The sequence below is a fragment of the Eleginops maclovinus genome, chromosome 16, assembly GCF_036324505.1.
Source record: "Eleginops maclovinus isolate JMC-PN-2008 ecotype Puerto Natales chromosome 16, JC_Emac_rtc_rv5, whole genome shotgun sequence".
Lineage (NCBI taxonomy): Eukaryota > Metazoa > Chordata > Actinopteri > Perciformes > Eleginopidae > Eleginops > Eleginops maclovinus.
Window position 1 is genome coordinate 16,444,084 of NC_086364.1, and position 22,310 is coordinate 16,466,393.

The following is a 22,310-nucleotide window of genomic DNA, read 5'->3' on the forward strand; positions in this document are numbered from 1 at the left end:
CTGCTGTTCTGAGGTCAATAACTAACCAAAAGTCAACAACAATGTACATCACCAAAATGGTTTTATTATCAAAGGAGCACATGTTGATAACTTTATATACAATACAAAAAATGCAAAAGAACAGTTTTCTTTAAATGGCATTATTCATGTGGCCACAGTTCCCTCTTTGACTATAGCCATGGCAAGGTTCCTGGCCAGAGCGAGTCTCAGGAGCTCCACTTTGGTCTGCTCTATGTCTTCATCCTAAAACGACAAAAACACACACACATTAACAAGGATGCACAAATGGTGTTCTACAGTAATCTCAAGAAACCTGGAAAATATATTATTTGGGCAAGTATCCAACAGTACAACTTTTCATTTCTAGGTCAAATCAAAACACTTTGAAAAGGTTAAAAAATTACGAAATGTTGTCTTCCATATGGAATATTTGTTTACACTGCATATAAAAAGGGCCCACCCATGTTAATAACGTGTGTAGTTTTTAATATCTTTGACACCAAATGCACATTATCACCAACCAGCTATTGAGAAAAGCAGCTGCTGACCCCAAGTCTAAAAAGCTAGAGCAGAATTAAGGCTGTGAGAGGAGAGCCGTACCTGCATAGACCCGTCTGTGTTGGGAGCCGCGGTGCTCAGAGAGGAAGTGAGCTCCTCCAGACAGAACATCAGCTCGTAGGTCTGGTTGGCTGAGAAGATCACCTGAACATTCGACAAACAAAGCCGCATTTTAGCTAAGACTAAACAACTTCTTTGCAAGCATTGAAGTTCCTCTTTTGTTCATTCTTTCTCCCCATATGTAACATAATAACTTTTATCAAATGAAATTTCACCAAAAATGGCATGATCATTTCTTAGATTACTTATTGGAAATGCATGATCAGATTAAGTGTATTATCCACTCACACACATGCTTTGAAGTGAATTAAGTGATGAAACAAAGATCTCATACAACAAGAAATACTAAGACAGGACTGGGCTCAGTATATCTGCAACTATTTTGATATCATAAATACATCTTTTAGTTTGTTTCCCAAAGAAAATGGGCAAAATGTACAGTGGTTCCAACATCTTAAATATGATGAATTTGGATTTTTTTAAGTCTTCTATCAGTGACCTGAATGTCTTTACACTGCCACTGTTTCTGACACAATAAGGAAGCTCATAGACAAACTAATTCATCTTGAAACTAATGCTTTAGTTGCAGGACTTGACTATGATGTATGCATCTTAAAAATATATCATATATTATCAATATGTATAAAGCAAATGCAAAAAAATAATAATGATTGGGCAAAACATTTATACCAGTGCAGCGTTTTAATGTTATGGTTATATATCCTAACTGAAGCAATACCGTACTACTATAATGTTAAACCTGTGTCCCTAACAAAAACCCGGTGCACAGCGACTGACCTCTTTCTGCTCCAGCAGGGGCAGAGCGTCGGTCAGCAGAGTCATCCAGAAGCTGCGGGGGGCGATCTTGGCCGTCATGAGGGAGAGGAGCAGCTTGGCCGCCTCGCTGAAGCGCTTCTCTCCGTACAGCCTGTGGAACTCACGGTACTTCCCTAGGAGTGAAAAGACAGCACGGTTTTCTAAACTGCTCATATAAATACTTTTAATACCTCTAAGCTAATGCTGACAAACAGTAGATGCTATCACACGGTATAAAAGTGCAGCTTAATAACTTCTGGATGAATCCTTGACACTCTTATTTACATAAAATTTGACTGAACTATTTTTCATCATCGTTCTTCTCGCAGCGTTTCAGACATCACTGTCGGTGTGTGTGCTTTTTTCAGTAACCAAACACTTTAACTTATTTCCCCTTTATAATCTAAATCATTTTATTATTAATACATTGATTTTGTTCCAAACCAACAATGTTTAACAGGGTATATAACAAGTCATAATCTATAGTAAAGCTATTTCTTTACTGTACTCTTTTATAAATGGTTTATCTATTTTCACAGATTTTTTCCCAGTAAATCACGCTGTCACATGCTGTTGGATTAAGCGGTACATAGCTTTATTTATATCTTGGTGTGCACACATGTCTATGTGTTTGAGTCTCATGTGATTGCCTAGAAAACACTTTAAGAGAAGCTGCACAGGAGAAAAACGGCCCCGACTGAATGTCCCTTCACTTCATGTGTGAATCTAACTTGTGAGTCACAAACTAAGCAGTGCTGCAAATGCTGAAGTGTGTGTGTGTTGTGTGTTTCTAGTTCATACCAAGGAAAGTGAGTCTGTCGCTGAGCAGCATTGCTGAGCCCAAGTTGTCGATCAGATCCAGATCAGAGAATGTCCCTCTGGCGCAGTAATCCTGAAGAAACCTGACACACACAGAGATAGTTAACAAACAACCTCACAACAAAGTGCTTTCAAAGAGAGACCAGCAAGCCACAATTTATTGGACACCTGAAATGACAAAACGTTTTTAATTATTTACGCCAATCTTTTGTGAAAGGTCTCCACAGAATACAAGATAACAGCCCAATAATGGCTAGCTCTGACCAACATAACACAACTGAAACAAGGGAGCTTTTTGTTAGCTTTAGGTGTGATCAGCTTTAGAAATATCATCCCACAAGATTAATTTATCACAAAGCTGCAGAGGATATAAGAGCATGCGCTCATTTGATATCACAGAGTTAGGAATTTCCAGAAAGCCAACAAAAGCATGTTGTTCAGAGTCCATGGTGTTGAGGAGCAAGGGACAAACAACTCTCTGATAGGGGGAAGAAGTGTACAAAGCGTTTAACGGTATCTTGGATAATTGAGGTGTGACTAACCTCTCTGATATGAGGGTGGCAAAGGCAGCATCTTTGGCCCTGATGCTCCAGGAGAGAGCAGAACCCAGTCTGTTGTTCTTCAGGGCTCGCATAGCCATGATCTTACAGATGCTCCGCACTGGATGAGGACAAGTTAAATGTTTGAGTCGTAACTGCATTGGCAGAAACACATTTAATGTCTGTGTTTGTGAAAGAAAGGTGAATACAAGTGGAAGAAAGTGCTACCTTGCTCTGACATTTGCCTCTGCTCGCAGATCCTGAGCACCTTGAGGGCTTTGCGCTCTGTGTTTAAAGGAACGCGCTCAATCTGCAGCTCCAGGTAGACCCGGCCGAAATCTGGGCAGTGGTCAAAGTAATCCACGGCCAGCTGCCAAAGACTAAACACATAAACGAAACATCCTTTAAAGATGAGACATTTGTAGAACCAAGGAAAATTAACACCATGCTGATGTCTCGTGTTTCAACAGTGTAGACAACCTCTAGGGCACAGAATAAACTACAGAGTAAATGAGTGATCATTAACAATAATAATCATCATTTGCATATCCAAAAGCTAATGTATAAAGACTGAACATGTTTGCCTACTTTGAGTAAATCTTAGTAGTTAAATACACCACTTAACATTATGTCTATACCATAAGGATGGTTATAGTACTTAGATAACCGTACCTGTGATGAGTGAAGAGACCAGAAGCATATTCCAGCAGGAGAAACTCTCGCAAGTTGGATCCAAAACTGAGCACAAAGACACCCGAATGACACATGTTAAATGGATAAAGAAGGCAATTTATTTATCTCTAGATTCAAATGAAATGCAACACAGCAGAAGTCCTTACTGCACATTGTGGGACTGGAGGAGTTTGCAATGATCCAACAGATCCGTCAAATGGGCCACAAACCACCAGTTGTTGAGAGCAATGCTGAAGAGACACGTGGCGGAAACATTAGGAAAGAGTCAACGTTTATACATTCAACTGTAGGATTGAACCCGCTTGACTTTTACGTGCTGTATTTTTGGTTTGATATTTTGATATGATTCTGCATGTTACCTGCACTCCTTGATGACTTGGTGGATGTCAAACTCAAACGCAGCCAATAAGATGTTGTCCAGGGGTTCAGGGACGCTCCTCGGGTCCAGAAACATCGTCATGCAGGACTGCACAAACACACACACACACACACCTAGTAAATAGCAGCAATAAAGAAACAATGAAGATGAATGCTGAGTGTTGAAGCGGTTAGTGTAGTGTACCTGTGCATAGTAGTGTAACTGGGTGGGCTGGACTGTAGGTTGGCTGAAGAGTAGTCTCGTGACCAGGAAGTGATACCAGGTGCCCAGTAGTTCCTTGTGCTCCAGCAATGTGTCTTCATCCCCAACTAGGATCTAGAATTTAGTCCAAAATAAACAAAAACAGGTTGGAAAAGAAGTAACTGTGAGATCGATGTGACTCATTCAATGATTAAGCCTTAATCAGGACATCACATTGCCAACAGATTCAGATCATTTTGTAAATGTAAGTAGTAGATGAACAGCAGCTTGAGCGGACTGAAGTCACTGACCTTGCAGATGATCTCCAGGTGTTGGTTGCTGGCAAATGAATTGTCCTGCAGGCAGCGATCCACCTCCTCATGCCAGTGTCTCCACTTCACATCAAACTCTGTCAGCGTCTGGGTGCCTCCAGGCTGGGGATTATCAATTGGTTGGTTTTAGAGCTGCTATTAGGAAGAAATTGTGCCAAATTCCTGCCTGTCTTGTATGCACATTGCTGGTAAGCTCATATCAGTGAAGCAAGGAATGAGGGCCTGTCAGAAACTGATGTGTCAGGAAGGTTGGACTAGATTTGATTTTGTCTTACCTGCTCCATGAGCAAAATGCAGATTAAATGAATGGTCTAATAATGGTCTTACATTGTAGAAGGGCATCTTGCTGAGCAGAGTGTCCATCAGTTTGTACATGTTCCTAGAAGCAGGCTGTAGGTTGGCCTGCTTCGCTAACATCTGTCTGGATTCGTCCAATCTGCCTTGCAGCACGTAACTCAGCACCTGCACAGCGCAGCCACAAAAAAATTGATAACTGAGATTTCACACCTCAACAAAAAAATCTGTGAGTGGAGTGTGTGTGGCTGGTATAGTTTTAAAGACATAAACATGTGTGCTCTGAACCTACCACATCCCAATAGTCTCTGTGCTCAGCTGGGCTCTCACTTTGCAGCACTTCTCTGGCTCTTTCATCCACATCAACCTTGTGTAACTTTACCCAGTCCAGGAGGTGGAGCAACAGGGAACCCGCTAAGGAGACAAACACACACAAACATGGGTGACTTGGTTGTTTGGGTGCTATCAAAGTCACATTATAAAATGTATTATAAAGGATACAAAAGGTAGATTATCTACAGAAAAAACTAACCTGGAGCAGAATCAATGAACAGCACTTCACCCAGATTCCAGATCAGCTCTATGGCCAACAGAATGGACACCTGTAACACCAACCAGAAGCTGACATTAGGACTATGTCAATGGAAAAACAACATTAGTCAAATGTTTCAATCAAAAATGGATATAGCACGTTCCTTATTCCAACAAATATATTATCTATCTAGTCCATATTGCAATGTCTAAATCATTTAATGTAGGTGGATTGGCGTGTAACTTTTTGCTACTCAGTTTTTAAGAGATGAAATAGTTTTATTTGTATTAGAAATGATTTAAATTAAGTGTGCGGTACTATTCTGTTGCAATACAATTTAACTCAAAAGATTATAAATGTTATTACTGAAGTACAACCCAGTTGTACTTAGAAACTTACACACATATCCTGTATGTGCATTAGTTTACGTATACACACATAAGGATGTAATGTATTTGCAGGTTATGGCACAGATACACATACAGTAGTGGTACACACCTGATTTCCATATTGCATGGAAACTTTTGCATCTTTTGTGGAAACTGCAGAAAAAAAGAGAAATGCAAATTAGATTTTACCCGAGTAATTAAATTAAAAGGCTAAAATCTTGGTATAATATTCTAAAATTCTGACCTGCAACTTGCTGAAGTTCCTCGATGCAGGCTCTTATCACAGATCTGTAGTTTTTACTGATGCTGACAAATCTAAGGAGGATGACAGACACAAAACATTCAATTAAATGATTTCTTCAGGGGCCTTGTCTTCCTTTCGTAGCAAAGATTTAAGTTGTTAAAAAAACGTTACAGAGAGGGACATGCACAGGAAGGAGCCATCAGGTGGCCTTACTGGGGTTTTTTGTTCTTGCTAGGGAGGTCTTCTTTAATTGACTGCAGGCCAACAAAGATGTGATGCGACTCATTGAAGAGTTTCCGTAAAATAGGGGAATATATGTCCTCGTCTTTCCTGACCTCATGGATGAAGGAGCAGCCTGATCCTTTGGCACCTGGAAATGCAGAGTGGACAATCAATAACACCGTGACATTAGGGAACGGAGAGGCTTGTCTTAGTGTCAACACATACCTGATGATGGTTTGTAAATGGTCTCATACGCAAGGATATCACCTGGACCCCAGGCAAATCCCAAATGCTTCCCATCACTGGCTGCAGGAATATTCTAAATTTAAAAAGGGAGACAACGTCATTAGACAGGTGATTAAATATTTCAATATTAACTCAAATTGCGATTTGTTTTGTGAACAGGAAATTCCTCTCAAATGCATGATTCTTTATCAATGACCGTTGGACATTATGAAATGAACATGTGTCTCAGCTATGACTTTTCATATTCGAGGCAACATTTGTTTTACTTGATTGTATTTATTTCTAATTAATTAACTGATAATCAATATATCAATCAAACTGCAAACTCTAGAGTAGTAAAGACAGCTCCAATATACGATACAAGAATAAAGCAAACAACATCTTGTCTTAACTAAGCTATAATGTATTATTTCATTAATGAAATGTATTGCTTTAATGTTGCAGCTAGAAAAAAATATTATCTGTGTGATTATATTTTGTTTAGCTAATATAAATATGGAAAGTAAATTCTAGTACAGCTGTCAGATAAATGCAGTGGAGTTAAACGTACAGAAGTTGCCACTGACATGTGATGGTAAGAATAAAGTAACAGAAAGTAGAAATACTTAAGTAAAGTACCTATAATGTTTTCTTAAGTTATCTAATAACTAACTAGCTTTTTATCAATGCAATTATTTGCTCTTACTTAATTGACACCTTGTTTTACAGTTTTCAGAGGTATTTATTTATTGGAATAACCTTTAATGATCTGACACACGCTGTGGGCTTTTAGTATTTATTATATCATATCTTACTATTGTAGATTAGACGTTTAGTAATGTTGTAGCGATACAGTTAGCTTGCGAGCATTGCTATCATGTGGAAGGAAAGAGAGAAGACTGTGCTCGAGCAGAAACTTACGGTGATCGCAGGCTCAACGTCTAACTCCTCCATCAGGGAACAATATTATCGACCCAATAAAATGTAAATAACTAAACTACTCCGCTATAAACACTCCACGGCATGAACTACAGGTGCCGTGCTGCTTACGCGCCTCAGTCATTCATCCGAAAGCCCCCCGGCGCAAGTGTGATGACGTCACGGAAGAGGTGTCCTTCTTCCTGCCGGTTGTTCCATCTGCTGTGTTTGCTGCTTGTAGAGTCGTTTTGTCACTTTCTGTCATTCTCGAACAAACATACAACTCTGGTCTGTCAGTAATTAGTGTTTTGATTTGATTTTGTGTTTAAATATATAGTTCTGTTGTATGTAAAGATATTTATTGTATATAGTTTGGGGTTTCTTCATCACCCCACAGTGAAACAAGATGGCCGCTGAGTTGATAAATCCATGGTAAAAAGAAAGAGAAATGTGCAAATACAACTTCCCCCGTATAATGTCCTTTCAGGTGAGGATGAATGAACTAAGTTGAACTAAAGAGAGGTCAGGTGGGTGATGGGCTGCATTTTGTGGGAGAACCGAACAATCAAACCTCGCAACAAAAAGAAAAACATCGTTGTGCGCGTGCACGTGGTGCTGAGTGTCCCTGTAACGCGCATTGAGACTCTCCCGCCCATGGCCAGACCGCGCATTCACCCATGTGATCACCTTTAGCCATTCGGAGCCCGGGGCTGTGGACGCGCACTGCCTCGTGGCCGCGCACGTTCCATTCGAATATTAGAAACGGAGACGAGCACGTGCGCGTACCCGTATTCTTTGTGTGGTAGCGTAGAGAAGCGCCAAAAGAGCCATGGCTGATGAAAAACCAAAGGTAAGTGGCTTTTTTTTTACATTTTATCAAAAATATTTCAATAGATATGTCGCACAGGGTTTCATAGAAAAAAGGGGACATTTTTCAAATGTTGTGTTTCACCTTAATAAAGTTGTGAGCTAAAATTCAACTCCCAGCTGTACCTACTTTGAAAGACCGGAAGGTTTGTGAACGCGCATCCAGAGGCGCGCATTTCTCTTTCTGCTTGAACACACACACAGCCAACCAGCTGGTGTCATCAGTGAGTGTGTGATTTAAAAAAGAGAGAGGGATTGAGTGGCTCATAATATGTGTCCATTTGTGCAAATGGAAGAAATTTTGTAGCAGTGGTACTGGTACATATGGTACAGCGTTATGCCATTAGAAATACTTTACATGATTTCTTTCTTGATATATCTATACTTATATTAGGCTGTGGGCAACTGCTTTAGACAAAATGTAAGCAAAGGGGAAATTTGGCCCAGTAAATGAAAGAAAAAAATGAAATGAAATAATTATTTCCAAAATCGTGCATTACTTATTCAGCCACTCTGAAGTAAGCACCTGTTTTCATTTAAATAGTTAACATGGGAGGCTTCATCTTATTTTATTAGTCAAATACTCATGTGTTACATGCAAACAATGATGACAGTTGCCGATCAGAAGAGAGACAGGAGTTTAATCTGATGGTCTAAAACTGCAGGTCTTGAAAAAGAGTGAAGTTACTTTTGATGATTTTGATTAATCAGCTGTAGTTTTCTCAATGGTTGTGTTAACAATTGTTTCTCTCTGACTTTATCCCTCAGGAAGCAGTGAAGACAGAAAGCAATGAACACATAAACCTGAAGGTGGCAGGTCAGGATAGCTCTATAGTGCAGTTCAAGATCAAAAGACACACACCGCTCATCAAACTCATGAAGGCCTACTGCGATAGACAGGTGGGCATAATAATACACACACAATAACAGCAGAGAAAACAATAGCTGATTGATTGTTAATTTTCAGGATGATGTTTTGGATTAATTTGCTAAACCAATGGTCACAAATGAGTGCATTGCAATTTTCCCCTTGTACAGCACCTATCCTTGTATGTTATATTTTTAAAGAAGAATGAGTTCTCTTGTGTGCACTGCCATTTGGTAATGCAAGTCTCTTATCCGAACAAATATAGCTTTGATATAATGACTCTCACATGTTTAGCTTACTATCCATCGAAAAGAAAAATATTCCAGGAGTCGATTATTTTCAACTATCCAGTACATTTTTCCCTTTATAATTAGGCTGTTAAGCTGAAAAGGCTGGGTATTTCAACACACCACTTAATTAAAAAGCCAATGTAGTAAGCCAAATTACTTCTGAGCTCTTGTCTTAATACTGCATTGTCTGTAATGTGTAGGTCCTACACTGTAGGAACAGTTCCCCTTGGAATTGTAATCCTTTTGAGGTGAAAAGCTGCAACACCTGGACTAATACTCACACCTACTGCATGTAATCCATCCTCTAGTTTGGATGTTTTGGAACAATGGGTTTGGTAAATGATACAGTCCGATTTGTACATTTTTGACATAACTCCTGCTCTCTCCTAATTTAACTTTTTCGCTGTATGTTGATGGCTGCCTACCATTTAAGTGTCCTATTCAGTAAGTCAGTATGCACAATACTGGGCAACTGGGACTGGACTGGCACAGCTAAATATAATGCAGCCACTATTAGATATGTAAATATCAGTTTTCCATATAATGACATGTCAAAATGTTGGCCATTGTAAATACTTATCAACATCTTTAAAGTACGTTGGAGGAATCGAGGATGAGACTCATCATATACAAGTGTTCTAAAGCAACTATTCTGTGTGCTTAAAGGTCAAACCTAAAATAAAAGCCAGATGATGCTCACTAAAAAGTTATTCATTATGGTTATGTTTTCAGTCATTTTTTTCCTGAAAGAGTTATTGGTTTTAGTTTATTGGCAGTGGTCCAGGTCTGCTCTGTTGCTCTTTGATTCACATCTTTCTTCAATAACTGAACACAGCCTAAGGCTTCACCTTTCTCTCATCGCCCCCTAACCAAACGTCCGTATCTACCTGTCTGTCTGTAACTCCATGTTAATCACAAATTTGCTTCATCTTTTCAATCAGCAGTTATAATCTAAATCACTTCTGAAGTTGTCCTTCACCACGGTACTTGCTGTAATCATTTGCAGGAATGCTGACTTATTCTAATTAACAGATGGGATGAGTGCTAGTTCGGTTCCTAAAATTGTTCTGTAATCTTGATTGCAACTGATTGCTTGGCTACAAAAACGATCCTCAGGGTTTGATAACTTTAGTATTCTGAAGTTTCTGAAAAGTTCATAAAATATTGAAAGAAATGCAAAGTCTGACATTCCTCTTCATCTGAAAGTCAAATGAGGGATCATGGAAGAATGGAAACACAATGATGTCCAATCTTTCGACTGCCACCAGAGCAAAAGAGACATGTTAGTCATGCAGCTCATTTTCAAAACTACAATGAGAAGCAGATGTTTTTCATTATTCCTTTTATTTGTGTTTCACTGAAAAAGATAGTATAGCTCAATATTTTTCTATTACCTTGAAACTACAACAGGCTTACCTTTATAAACAAGGAAATACATGCTTTAAACAAGTCTAAATATAAACAACATTAAGAACTCAACTACAGGGTTAGTGTGATTCATTTTCCTAATAAAACAAAACATGCCCCTTTCATTTTATTATTAATAATATGTGACTGTTATTTATGACCTTGTTTGTGTTTCCAGGGACTTTCAATGAGGCAAATCAGATTCAGATTTGATGGACAGCCAATAAATGAGACGGACACACCATCGCAGGTAAGTGTGAACCCTTGAGACAATTAGTATAGCAGGTCTACTTGAACATGCTTAAAGCGCTTCCATGTGACATAACCCAGCACGGGTTGCATGCATTTGTGCCATCCTTATCAAGCAAATATGCACATTTCAGACATTCTTTTGGAAATATGAATAAATGGATGGGAATTAAACAGTTAAAACAGTTAAATGGACATGAGATCACCCCACAGTGTGTTGGAGGAATGTCTGTAGGCTGCAGACACACACCAGATCTTTGTGTTATCACTGTTGCGGACACACTGACACGGAAAGCATTTAGATGCCTCAGGCTGTCAGACACCAAATTAATTTGAGTTGCTGTGTTCTCCAACTTGTATCGTGTAGACACAACTTCTATGTTATGGCATGAAAATGATGTGTAAGCCTGGCTCTGCACACACGGTTATCAAGTCCTAAAACAATGTTTCATTTTCACTGGAATGCCACCATTTTGCCTATGCAAACACATTTAAGTTTTCACATAGCATTCTCAGCGTTGAAAGACACGGATATTAGTTAGCATGTTTGCACTTCTGCTTCACTATTCCCAATGTCAATGTTTTTTTTGGTTAGATAAACCCAGCTTGTAAATATGATAGCTTTTACATGTCTTAAAAAAGGAAGTTGCTAACAAGTGGCTAAATGAGACAACAAAACATCTGGTTCAACACTAGTCCGCCCGAAGCTTCATTTGTAGCTTAACGTTAGCTTTTTCTTTTGGCAAATACACTTGAAAGTTAAAAAAGGGGGATTTATTTCAAATATCTTGCTGAAGGAAACCTGTTGTAAGTCAAATAAATCTTGATTTACCACAGAAGTTATTTTCTTAAGTCCAAAATCCAATAGAATAATCTCATTGGCCATTTGTCAAGTGAACCGGTATGCTGCTTCAGGGTTAGTGTACAAAATCATGCCTGCAGCCAGTACAGTATATTGTGGAAAAGAAGTTGCACACAATTCAAGCCTTATCAAAGTCATGTGACACATGTTTGTACTTTTGTTTTCTCTTAACAGTTGGAAATGGAAGATGAAGATACAATTGATGTGTTTCAACAACAGACGGGAGGCCTCATTTAATCCACCACATTCTTCACCATTTTCCACAACAACTGCTTCTTTGCAGCTTGTCCCGTTGTCCCAACAGATTTCCATGCAGAAGAAGTTGTCCTTTCTGCTACACAAAACTGTTGTATAGTATTTTCAAACTTGCCCTTGCTACATTTATGTTTCTGTACATAAACAACACCCAGGTCTTGCTTGTTCATGCTTTGTAGTGGACAATGTTAGGGACTTCCTCTTGCAAGGCGACAGACAGAATTAGACTAAATACAACTGACTTTATTGATTAAATGTTATTGGGCTAGGCTTGGTTAGTTCCCAGAGAATTTATTCTCAAACTCTACTACTTTGGGACTGGCTGTCACTTGGGGAACAGTGTACCTAGTTTGGGAATGGGGATGCATTATCATTTGGTTTCTGTTATCTCAGAAAAACTATTAGATTTTTTAAATGTTTTTATAGTAGTGAATGTGTATAAAAATGTTTGATTAATCGTTTGACAAGGCCAACATTCACATATTGGGAAGCCTCAAGAGGTGTCTCAGTGAAATAAACATCTGTATTCTCTAATAATATGCCTGTCAAAATAAAAATGTTGTCTTTTTCCAAACATCTACTTATTTTGTCTGCCTGAAAAATAAAAATCATACATTTGTTTCCTAATTTAAGAGGTTCTCTATTTATTTTTACCCGGACCCTTTGAAAAATAGAGAGTATACAGAGGACCACCTCATGTATGTCCCATGGTATAACTTGAGGAAGCCTATTTTTACCCTTCCATAGTCTTGGTTGTGTTAAAAATAAGACAATAGAAAATCAATTAGAAAGATATTGGACAATTAAACATATTTGCAGAATTTTGGGATTAAGTTCATTAAGTTTTGAATTAATTGTATTTGTTGAAATAGAAATCGTATTAGGGTAAAATATAGTAGGATTATTCCATTAAATAATAATAATAAAAATAGATTAGGGCAGTGACAGCTCACATTGAGAATCACTGGACTATTTATTTATGACTATAGGTTATTCCTCCAAATCTTCAGAGGTCAAAAATCACCGATTTTTTTCCCCTTTGCACTGCAGTTAAAAAACAGTTTGCAGATTGCCATGATCAATGCTAATAGATTAGATAGCATGAAAAAAAGGCCTCAGGGATGTGGACTCAGCTGTCTGAAGCAAAGACCTGCCACCAACAAGAGAGGCTGAGGTTCTGTCCAATCAGAGACGCGTTCTGTGATGTTCTCTCCAATCAGAGACGAGTTCTACGATATTCTTGCCAATCAGCGCGGGTCAAACGCTGGTGGGCTGGGTCTGGTGGGCTGGCACCGCAGAACCAGTGGATCTGTTCTTCGTTATGATTTTTCAGTGTCGGGTGGAGTCTATATCCCGTCGCAGCTCTGCGGGGAAGGAGGAAGACAGGACTGTTTTTTGTTAGTTTCTTCTCATTCACTCTTTGTAAACCGCCGAGGCGTCGACATTTATCCATAAAGATGACAACGACAACCACCTTTAAAGGAATGGAGCCTGGTTCTAAAAGCAGTTCCAGGTAAAAACAAAAAGAGAGCTGAAAACCTTTCACCGACGAACAAAAGAAGTGTGATGCGGGCCAGCCTCTCAGCTAGCAAACGCCTCTGCTCTTCTTAACGGGCAGCCTGCTACCCAACGTTAGCCCGCTAGTGGTTGGATATAGCTAAACTGTCATAGTCTTGCTATTTAAGTTAATCTTATTTGGGGACTGATTCAACATACAGGCGTTAGCTACACTACGTGAGTTAGACTGTGGCATGGCTTGGATTAGTAGTACAACGATAATGAGGCGTGCGAGTTTGAGAAAGAAAAGAAAGGAACACGAAGTACAATAAGGGGTGTTTTCTGTCTGTATTTGTTTGGGAGGAATCATGATAGCTACGGAAGGTTAGCCTGTCTGCTTTAACTGGCTGTTGTCCGACCTCAAAATAACTTTTTTGTTGTTGTTCAAGTCACATCCCCTGTCATGCGGTGATTTCTAAATGTGCTGTTCTCTTAAGTAGCTAATGTGTTTTCCCTGTTTGGATTTTGTAGCGTTGTCTCCAATAGAGGAGGAAATGTATATCTCAGCCGTCCAGATATGAGATTGATTGCAGGAAGAATCCTAGACGAGACGTGGGTCTGCATATGTCATTAAAGGCGATATGGCTCATTGTTGGTTAGAAAATGGAAGTTTGGAGAAGCTAAAAACCATGTGTAGGCCTAGTTTCAACAGACGTGTCTAAGCTGTCTTTGCTTTACGAACAACATCTGTTAAATCTTTATTTTCCTGGTGAACACACCTTTTTAAGAGGGCCACTCATCCTCCAAGCATGCAGTCATCGCCCAGTAAGTTATGCGTCTTGTCTGGATGCCTTCCGGCCCCTTTGCAGCAAAAACAATGCTGAGAAAAGGCCTTAATGTGAGGCTGCCACAAAAATGGGTCGTCATTTAATGACATGTAGGAGAAAAATGATTGCTATCAGCGTTTTCATATAGGGAGCATGTCAGATCTCGGTCAGTCATTAAGCGTTTTGAAGGCGCATGCTGTTTTCGGATGATGCGGAGACTTGGGTGGGGGCTTTGCGCAAGCTAAGCCTGTAAATCTTTCCTTAGCTCCTTTGATTTTGCTCCTTTTTTAAGCCTTTTTTTTAACGAGATGCTGGTCATTTGTGATGCTGGCCGACCAAAGGGATCCGTACAGCAGATCCTTGAGCAAAATTAGGCTAAAATCTTAGTAGGCCATCAAAAGCCTCCCACCCTGCCCTATCAGACATGCTGTCTTTGACTGTGGAGATCTGCCCTAGCCCCCTTAGCCTGAAGCAGCCCCCCCCTAAATATTTATGCCATTTCATTGATTTTATTTGCAGTTTCACAATAGGGTGGGGTCTGCTGCCAGGCAAAAGCTTTTCGCCATCGCAATCCATGTGGAAAGCATGAGCTCATCCTCTCTGGCCGGGAGGTGAAGTCTGGTTTAGGCATTACTGTCACAGCCAAGTGTGACGAGCACTAGATACAAGAATCAATTAAGAAAATGTACGCCAATGCAGTCCATGCGGTATGGCTGGTCCTCGTGTACTTTCTTTTGTAGCTTTCCTTCGAGAGAGCTGACTGGGTTTTTGTACCCCATCTGCCCGCCTGGCCCTTGGACAGCTGCTCTGTGTGTCAGCTGGTGGCTTCAGGGACAGAGGAGAGGAGAGTTTGCTGAAAAAAGAGGGAGGGGTCCAGCAGGGGCTCTGCACACCAGTATTTGTGGTCCACCCCAACTGTCCTTCAGCACAGCAAGGAAAAAGGCTTTCCCTCCTCATTATCGTGTTCCTTTTATGGGGAAAGGAATGTCGGTGGAAAAGCGTTTTGTTTACCAAGCATTAGTCTGCATGCATGTTTTCGATATTGTTCTAGAACAATCTATTTATTAGGTGACCTGTATTAGCTGCACACTTTTCACCTCTATTGTGTAGTATTGACCCAAGAGGCGCATTACATTGTATTTACTCATTTGTCAATGGTATAACAATGCCGCCAGGAACTGACACCAAGCCATAGTGTGTCACAGCAAAGGAATCTGTGCCGAGGAGAGGCAGCAGCTAGCCAGCTCACTCTTTTGATTATATGCGACTGGAGTCAGCTGCAGGGCAGAGATTGTGACTGTCTGTCTGACAGGCTGACAGCCGGGGCTTAGAGAGCGGAGACCTTGCTGGTAGCCAGTGTGTTTTTGTGAGTGTGTGGTTGTGGTATGGGGTGGAGTAGGGAGAAGGCTGTTGGTAGCTTGAGGCGTCCTCATGTTATATTTGCTTATTGATTTTGCACTGTGCAGCTGATCAGTGGCATGTGACAGGAAGGCCTTGTGTTTGCCTAAATAGTGGGGGATGGTAGCTTTGAAGCAGGATATCAATCAAATGAAATTATAATCCATCATTTGTTGCTCCTTTAGGGTACTACGGCCGCCGGGCGGGGCCTCCAGCATCTCCTTTGGCGCAGACGATGACTCAACCCCCCGCAAGGAAAAGATGGTCTCCAACATCTTTGCAGAGCCTGAGGACCCCCATGCTCATCGGAGGAACAATCCACCCAGTAATACATCCCTCTAACATATCTTTGTTCATTTTCCATTGAGAATACCAGAGCCAATGAAATACAAACAATAGGCTTTGAGTTGCTAGGTAACCTTAACATTGGGAGGGTGTATAAGCACTTCTGTATGGACAAGTTCCATCTTGTAAAAGTAGACCACCAGAATTTTAAAGTAAGCAAAAAGCGCCACGGTCTTTATTCTTCGTACTCGAGGGAGGGAAAGATACAAACTGCAGTGTTATTAAGTGTCTTTCCATTTAGGCTGTCAGAAAGCACATCCCACAAGTGTAATAGCCACAGAGCACTGGAGTACTGGGATAAGTGTAATTTGAAACTAGGCTTTGTTAGATGTGGAAGAGCATCAGCCCTCGATGGAAAGAAATGGGTCAGTTTAAAAATGTGTCAAATGGAGAAACGTGTGGCCTTGTATAGACACGAGGGAGGTTTTATTTTGAGTACACGAGGAGAGGGAAGCAAATCCAGCAGTAGAAGACCTGTGAATGGCTTTGAGTTGTCAAGGTCACTGCAAGCGTACGGCAATAGAGGCTTGACTGAAACGTTTATGACAAGGCCTGCACGTATGTTTATCATAATAATGCAGGTGTTAAGTTAGGCAAATTTTATTCACTCTTTAGTATGCCTTATATGTATTGCTCATATTGAATGGTGGGAAATTCTACCCTGTTAGGGTTTAAAGATCCAGTAATGTCCCTACAGAAGAAGATTCAGGCCTTACAGCAGCACGATTCTTTCCAACTCGCGGCCATGAAGTTGCTCACGAGCCAGGGATCACATGCTTTCACACTGGCCACTCAGTGGGAAACAGTTTACATACTGTGGCTAATTTTCTGGATGTGTGGACAATGAAGAATTTACCCTAAAATCATTACTCCGACCTTTATGGACACAGCTGCCGACAGTAAAAGCTTTTCCTGCTTTCATTGTTTCACTTGGGTCAAGTTCAGGGGAGCCTTGCCATAACGTGGTTCCCACAGTCCCTTGGAATCCTTGAAAGTTTGTGAATTTGAAACCAAACATGGGTCATTGAAAGGGCTTGAACTTGTATATTTAGTCTAAGAATAGAAAGTAAATAAGTTATTATTTAGTTTGACTCAACATTAGTAAATATCCCGGTTGATTTGCATCGTCACCTACTGGATCCTATGTTTTGAATAACCTCCTGCAGTACTTACTTATTTATGCTCCACCGTGGTATAGAAGATAGAATCGGAGGATGAAACCCTCTTTATTTGTCACATACATGCACACAGCAGAGCACACACAGTGAAATTTGTCCTCTGCATTTAACCCATCCTAGTACTAGGAGCAGTGGGCAGCTATTGTGCAGGCGACCCTACGATTCCCAGTCCAAGCCCCTACTGACTGAGCCACTGCTGGCTTTTAGCCTTGATTTATTAAAACATTCATTTCAACGTAGTGCAATTTTGTGTGAGGATACTTTTAGTGTTTTAAAAATATCAAAAATTAGAGTGGGAAATGTGAATACATATAATGGCTGTGGATGGTAGTTTGCTATATAACAATGCCGTTCTTGTGCAGGATTTTCCCCTGACTGTAAATGGACAATTATTTCTGACCAATCAATGGTCTGCAGGGTTTTGACTCCACCTTTTAGGTTTGTCTCGTCTGGCTTGGACACCTTAGGTTAGATGATAAAAAAGGACCAGGTACTATGTGTTTTCCGAAATATTTTCTAATGGTAAAACCAAAAAAAGGTAGGGTTGAGTACAGCCATACCGTGCAGTGAGAATACGGCTTCAGACGAGATATTCATGATCATTGAAGTCTTTATCCTCTTCTATCAGAAGTATTTTTAACAGAGTGACCTCACATTTTTCCATGTGTCATTTTGCAAAGCTTTAATAAATAAATATTCGGGGAACTTTGGAAAAAAACTGAGCAGTTGACCCTTACAAATGTTCTGTCTCAAAATGGGAGTAAATTAAAAGAAAGGTGCTTATTTTGTGATATAGATTAAGTAAGAATATTTGAATGGAGAAACTGTTCTTCATTAAAACAACCTCTAATGGGTGCTTATTTGTGAAGCAGACACATGCGCCTGTTTTTCTTCAGCCAGAGTCTTTGGCAGGTTGTTCATCAGATTTAGTTTTCAGATACCAGAGCTGTTGGTGTGTACAAGTGCCCTCGGCTCCTGACCACATGAGGATCACTCTGTAATCAGAGAGGAGGCCAGGACTGCCAGCAGCAGCGTCGGTGCAGTTCTTGCCTTTCAGCCTGTTATCCAATGAACTCGCTGTTATCATACATTTATCTCATGCGTGCACCCAGGGGACATAAAAGATTAGGAAGAAAGCTATATGTTGAAGTGATGATGCCATAATGCATCAGTCCATGAAGCAGGTTATGTCCTGTCCAGTTAATTGATCTGGAGCCAGTGATAAAGGAGCTCTTGTTGAGTGATCGAGGCTCTCCATACTGCTGATTCACTTCACTCCACTAACAACAATGGCCACTCCTACGCTTCTGCAGCAGCAGTTGTTCTCCTGATGACAAAGACACTCTGTCCCCTCCCTGCCCCTCTGTACTCCAGCCAGGCTTTTACCTTATGTGGCTTCAGCTCCCCACATTGGGCCAAACACTGGGTTTAATGCTCGTTCTGCTAAAGGAGAATGGAGGCGGTTATGTGAGGTTTGGCATTCAGGTTGTCTGTCTGGAAGTGTTCCACTGCGTCGCTGGGTCTGCAGCAGACGCCCAACCGGCTTTGGTGATGTTGGTTCTCAGTGATTTTGTCTCATGTTATTTGGGTCAAATTCCCTTTTTAAAAAGCTGATGTTTTGTAAAATCTAAGAAGATGTGTCTTTTGGTAAGCATGGTACTTTCATGAGTTAAAGACATTTGGGGTCTGGGACTCTGGCTATGAGGATAATTGGATTAGTGTCCATATGGTATGACTCGGCTGCTTAATGGCCTGACTCGTGATTTGTCACTCCTTTCTTCCGGTCTACCTTTTTAATGTAATCCATGGCCTGAAATAAAAAATAACATGATAAAAAGAGGAATAACTCGAGTGTTTTAAGCATATTTTTCCCAGCTTCAGTTCGTTATCAGTATAAGCGGTTTCATATTGCGATTTATGAAGCCAACTGAGACACATTTGTGGTTTGTTATATTAGGCTACTAATCTGCCTATTAAACTCCACTTTGTGGTTTGTTCTAATCTGTCCGTCTCTTTCCCTCCCAGCCGGGGCAGCAGCAGGAACCCTGTGTGGGGAGCCCTCAGCCCCTCTGAGGCGGTGCCAGCAGCCTCTTCTCTTCCCCAAGAACCCTGATCCTGAGCTGATCACCATCCACAACTCCGGGGCGGCCATGGTCTGGAAAGAGAGACGAGAGGTACTTCTCATTTAGTCTAGACAGGCGCTGTTTCCAAAACAGAACTGGATGGGGGCTGAAGAGCACACAGTCATAGATTAAGAATAATTCTGTTTAGATGAAAGGGCATTGGGGGAGGGGTGACTTAATCCATCTATTTGAAACTGACCCAGAGTGTTGTTGGATCAATATTTTGAACTGACATATGTAATCCCCATGTTAACCCTTGTGCCTCACCTGGGACTTTTTCCATTTTTCAATCATGTTGGCTGTGTTAATGCATATGCATCCATTTTGGTAGTGTGCATATACATCGTGTTGCTCCTGTAATAGTTCTATAATAAACAGTTTATCAGAAACTTGAGGACAAACATTTCACAGTTGAAACCAAAATGTTTGATCCCACAGCCATAACAGCATACAATTTAGTATAATATATAGAAAGAAATCATTCTCTTAGTTTATTTAATTACAAAACAACAGTTGAATTATCTTCAAACACTGGCATTTAAAGGGTTTTCATTTTGAAAGTGATTATTTAATAGTTATGATCAAGACAAATAAATGAATACAGTGAAAGCAGGAAGGAACATTAATGCTTAGTTTTTTTACACAGCGGTTTTTCTTTATGGTACTTTTATGACCTCTCGGTTGAACACCTGTACCAGAAACCTGTAATATTTGAGCAGTCGTACTATCAATAATCGTTGGTTAAAAGCTGCAGACGACACAATAGTTTCGAACAACAACCTTGTTCAATAATTATATTTCTTTACGTGTTTTACTCTTCTGGCTTTGTGGTTTGAATAACAACACTTCATCAGATTCAGATATAAAATACTGGAATATTATATATACAGCTGAAAACATCACTCTGGTTCAGAATATTAAATATCTGCGTCTTGTTTTTTCCTTACAGGGTGAGAATGGCCAAGAACCAGGAAATGATGGTAAGTATCCTGAACTCTTGAGCTGTTTTTAAAAGACTTAATGTCTGTCCCACTCGGTCTGTGTCTAAACAGCAGTGCATGACTCTGATTACCCAGTGAATAGCTCCATGGTACATCACATCAGATCAGATCCTTTCAATCTCCCTGCATGCAGCATACCAAGTCTTTTTAAAGATACACATGTTCTCCCTTTCGAAGTCAACATCACATGACCTCTTTGATCTTGGTTTCTCCCTGTCATGATGGCGTGATGGTCTGTAGTCAGGCAGCTGTTCTGCGATGGCAGCCTTCACTTAGTATGAAACGCTTTTTATTAAGCTCCAGGTGCACGTTTGTGAGAGAGTGGCAGCTGCTCAGATAATGGAGGGTTTGACCACAAGTCTATACGAGCATTAGCAAATGAAAGCTCACCTATTGGCCCGGCTTTGAATCTGATTGTAGTGCGTGTGCACTTTGAAGTGTACATTTAAAAATGAAATATATTGAGGACGTCAATGTGTTTTATATAAAGTGTAACTAGCCTGTTTCTTCACATTCCTTTGAAGCTTATCTCACAGACAGACCCAGAGCAAGATTTAACGGTGTGGACAAGTATACGCTGCAGTTTTCATTCAGTTTGAGTTTGATCATTTATCAAGACTGCAGCTCGTTGCATAGTCACTACCTGTAAAGGCAAGCTCTACGGCGCAGGTCAGAGGTGGGATTTCTATGAGGTCAGTTGGCTCTGAAAAGTGTGATAATGATCTTGATTAAAACATATGTAGTCGGGCTGTGAGAGGAAAACTTAAAATATTACTCTTAATATGATACCGTGATAAATAGTTATACATTAGGGAGCTATTAACACGTTCATTGGAAACAGAAAAGGAGTGGAAATGATTTTAATAGGACACGATTACTGAGGTTTTCCCTTCATGTTCGCTTCAGTATTTCCGATATTGTCAGGCAATTTCAGGTGTATGATATTTGTCAATATTATCTTTTTTAATTTTTTACATCTTATCCTATGTAATCCAATTAGCTTCCAGGCTAAGTTTTAGCAGATACACTATAAAAACAAAATGTTTCCCTTGACATCCACAAATACTCTGTGATGACCTTCATTGAATGTCACGTACATGTTTTGAATATATACGTGTCGCATCTGCAGAGTGTCCTGAAAAGGAGGTGGAGCAGCAGGAGGAGCAGAAGGAGACGACAGAGCCTGCTGCCCCGTCGGGAGGTGCCAATGCTGCAGCAGGCGGCCGAAGAAACCCACCTGGTGGCAAGTCCAGCCTCATCCTGGGTTGAGACCACCTGTTTGTTTTTTTTTTCATTCGAACGCTTTTTTTTTTATTTTTTAAAGATAAATACCCCCACCACTCTCTTCCTCCTCATCAACCTGTCAACTTCTTCCCTACTTCTCACGCACTCACGCCGTCACGTCCATGGACCCCAGAGTCCTCTCCCTCCACCCTCGAACCTTTTGTTTTGATCCTTTTTTCTATTAAAACAAGAAAACTGTTGACAAAAGCACTTTATGTATCTCTGTCCCCCTCTTCCATTTCAGCCCATCCTGTAGTGCATCGCGCCTGCTGGGAAAGGCATGTTGTTAGCTTGTCCCCATTCCTCCCTGTTGTAAATGGTAAAGGAAAAAATAATAAAAAAGATTTGATGCGTGGATTTCTAAATACAATAAAGATTGATATGAATTTGCTGTGGCTAAATGTCTTTTGTATCAATATAAAATCAAGTGGATATTGCAGTGAATATAAATGAAAGTAGGAAAGCACAACATTTAAAAATGTAGACATAAAAACAACAACGCTGCTGATGATCTTTATGGTTTTCCCCAAATGTCTCAACATGTGGAGCTGAATGTTGTTTTTGTACAGTGAGATTGCGGCCATTAAAAGCCGAGACAGGCTCTCTGACTGGAAATCTGCCCAGCCCAAGTAATCAGCTGCCTCCAATTCTGCCAAAAG

The 22,310-nt window shown here is 40.3% G+C and overlaps 3 protein-coding genes across 3 annotated transcripts; 2 read left to right on the top strand and 1 right to left on the bottom strand.

Moving 5' to 3' along the window:
• Positions 1–39: 39 nt before the first annotated feature.
• nup85 (nucleoporin 85) lies at positions 40–7,738 on the bottom strand. Its single transcript, XM_063903357.1, has 19 exons — positions 7,204–7,738; positions 6,283–6,376; positions 6,049–6,205; positions 5,836–5,906; positions 5,701–5,744; positions 5,203–5,272; positions 4,963–5,084; positions 4,704–4,838; positions 4,356–4,478; positions 4,048–4,179; positions 3,845–3,951; positions 3,632–3,715; positions 3,465–3,530; positions 3,021–3,172; positions 2,796–2,913; positions 2,236–2,336; positions 1,417–1,568; positions 601–702; positions 40–243 (listed from the first exon to the last, which is right to left on the bottom strand). The coding sequence occupies exons 1-19, from the start codon at positions 7,234–7,236 to the stop codon at positions 145–147; spliced, it is 1,962 nt and encodes a 653-aa protein (XP_063759427.1). The 5' UTR covers positions 7,237–7,738; the 3' UTR covers positions 40–144.
• Positions 7,739–7,895: 157 nt separating this feature from the next.
• LOC134877739 (small ubiquitin-related modifier 2-like) lies at positions 7,896–12,625 on the top strand. Its single transcript, XM_063903358.1, has 4 exons — positions 7,896–8,050; positions 8,836–8,967; positions 10,811–10,882; positions 11,918–12,625. Exons 1-4 carry the CDS (start codon positions 8,030–8,032, stop codon positions 11,978–11,980), a joined length of 288 nt encoding a protein of 95 aa, XP_063759428.1. The 5' UTR covers positions 7,896–8,029; the 3' UTR covers positions 11,981–12,625.
• Positions 12,626–13,266: 641 nt separating this feature from the next.
• LOC134878573 (jupiter microtubule associated homolog 1-like) lies at positions 13,267–22,037 on the top strand. Its single transcript, XM_063904680.1, has 5 exons — positions 13,267–13,511; positions 15,906–16,045; positions 19,269–19,417; positions 20,316–20,346; positions 21,497–22,037. The coding sequence occupies exons 1-5, from the start codon at positions 13,456–13,458 to the stop codon at positions 21,634–21,636; spliced, it is 516 nt and encodes a 171-aa protein (XP_063760750.1). The 5' UTR covers positions 13,267–13,455; the 3' UTR covers positions 21,637–22,037.
• The last annotated feature ends 273 nt before the right edge of the window (positions 22,038–22,310 follow it).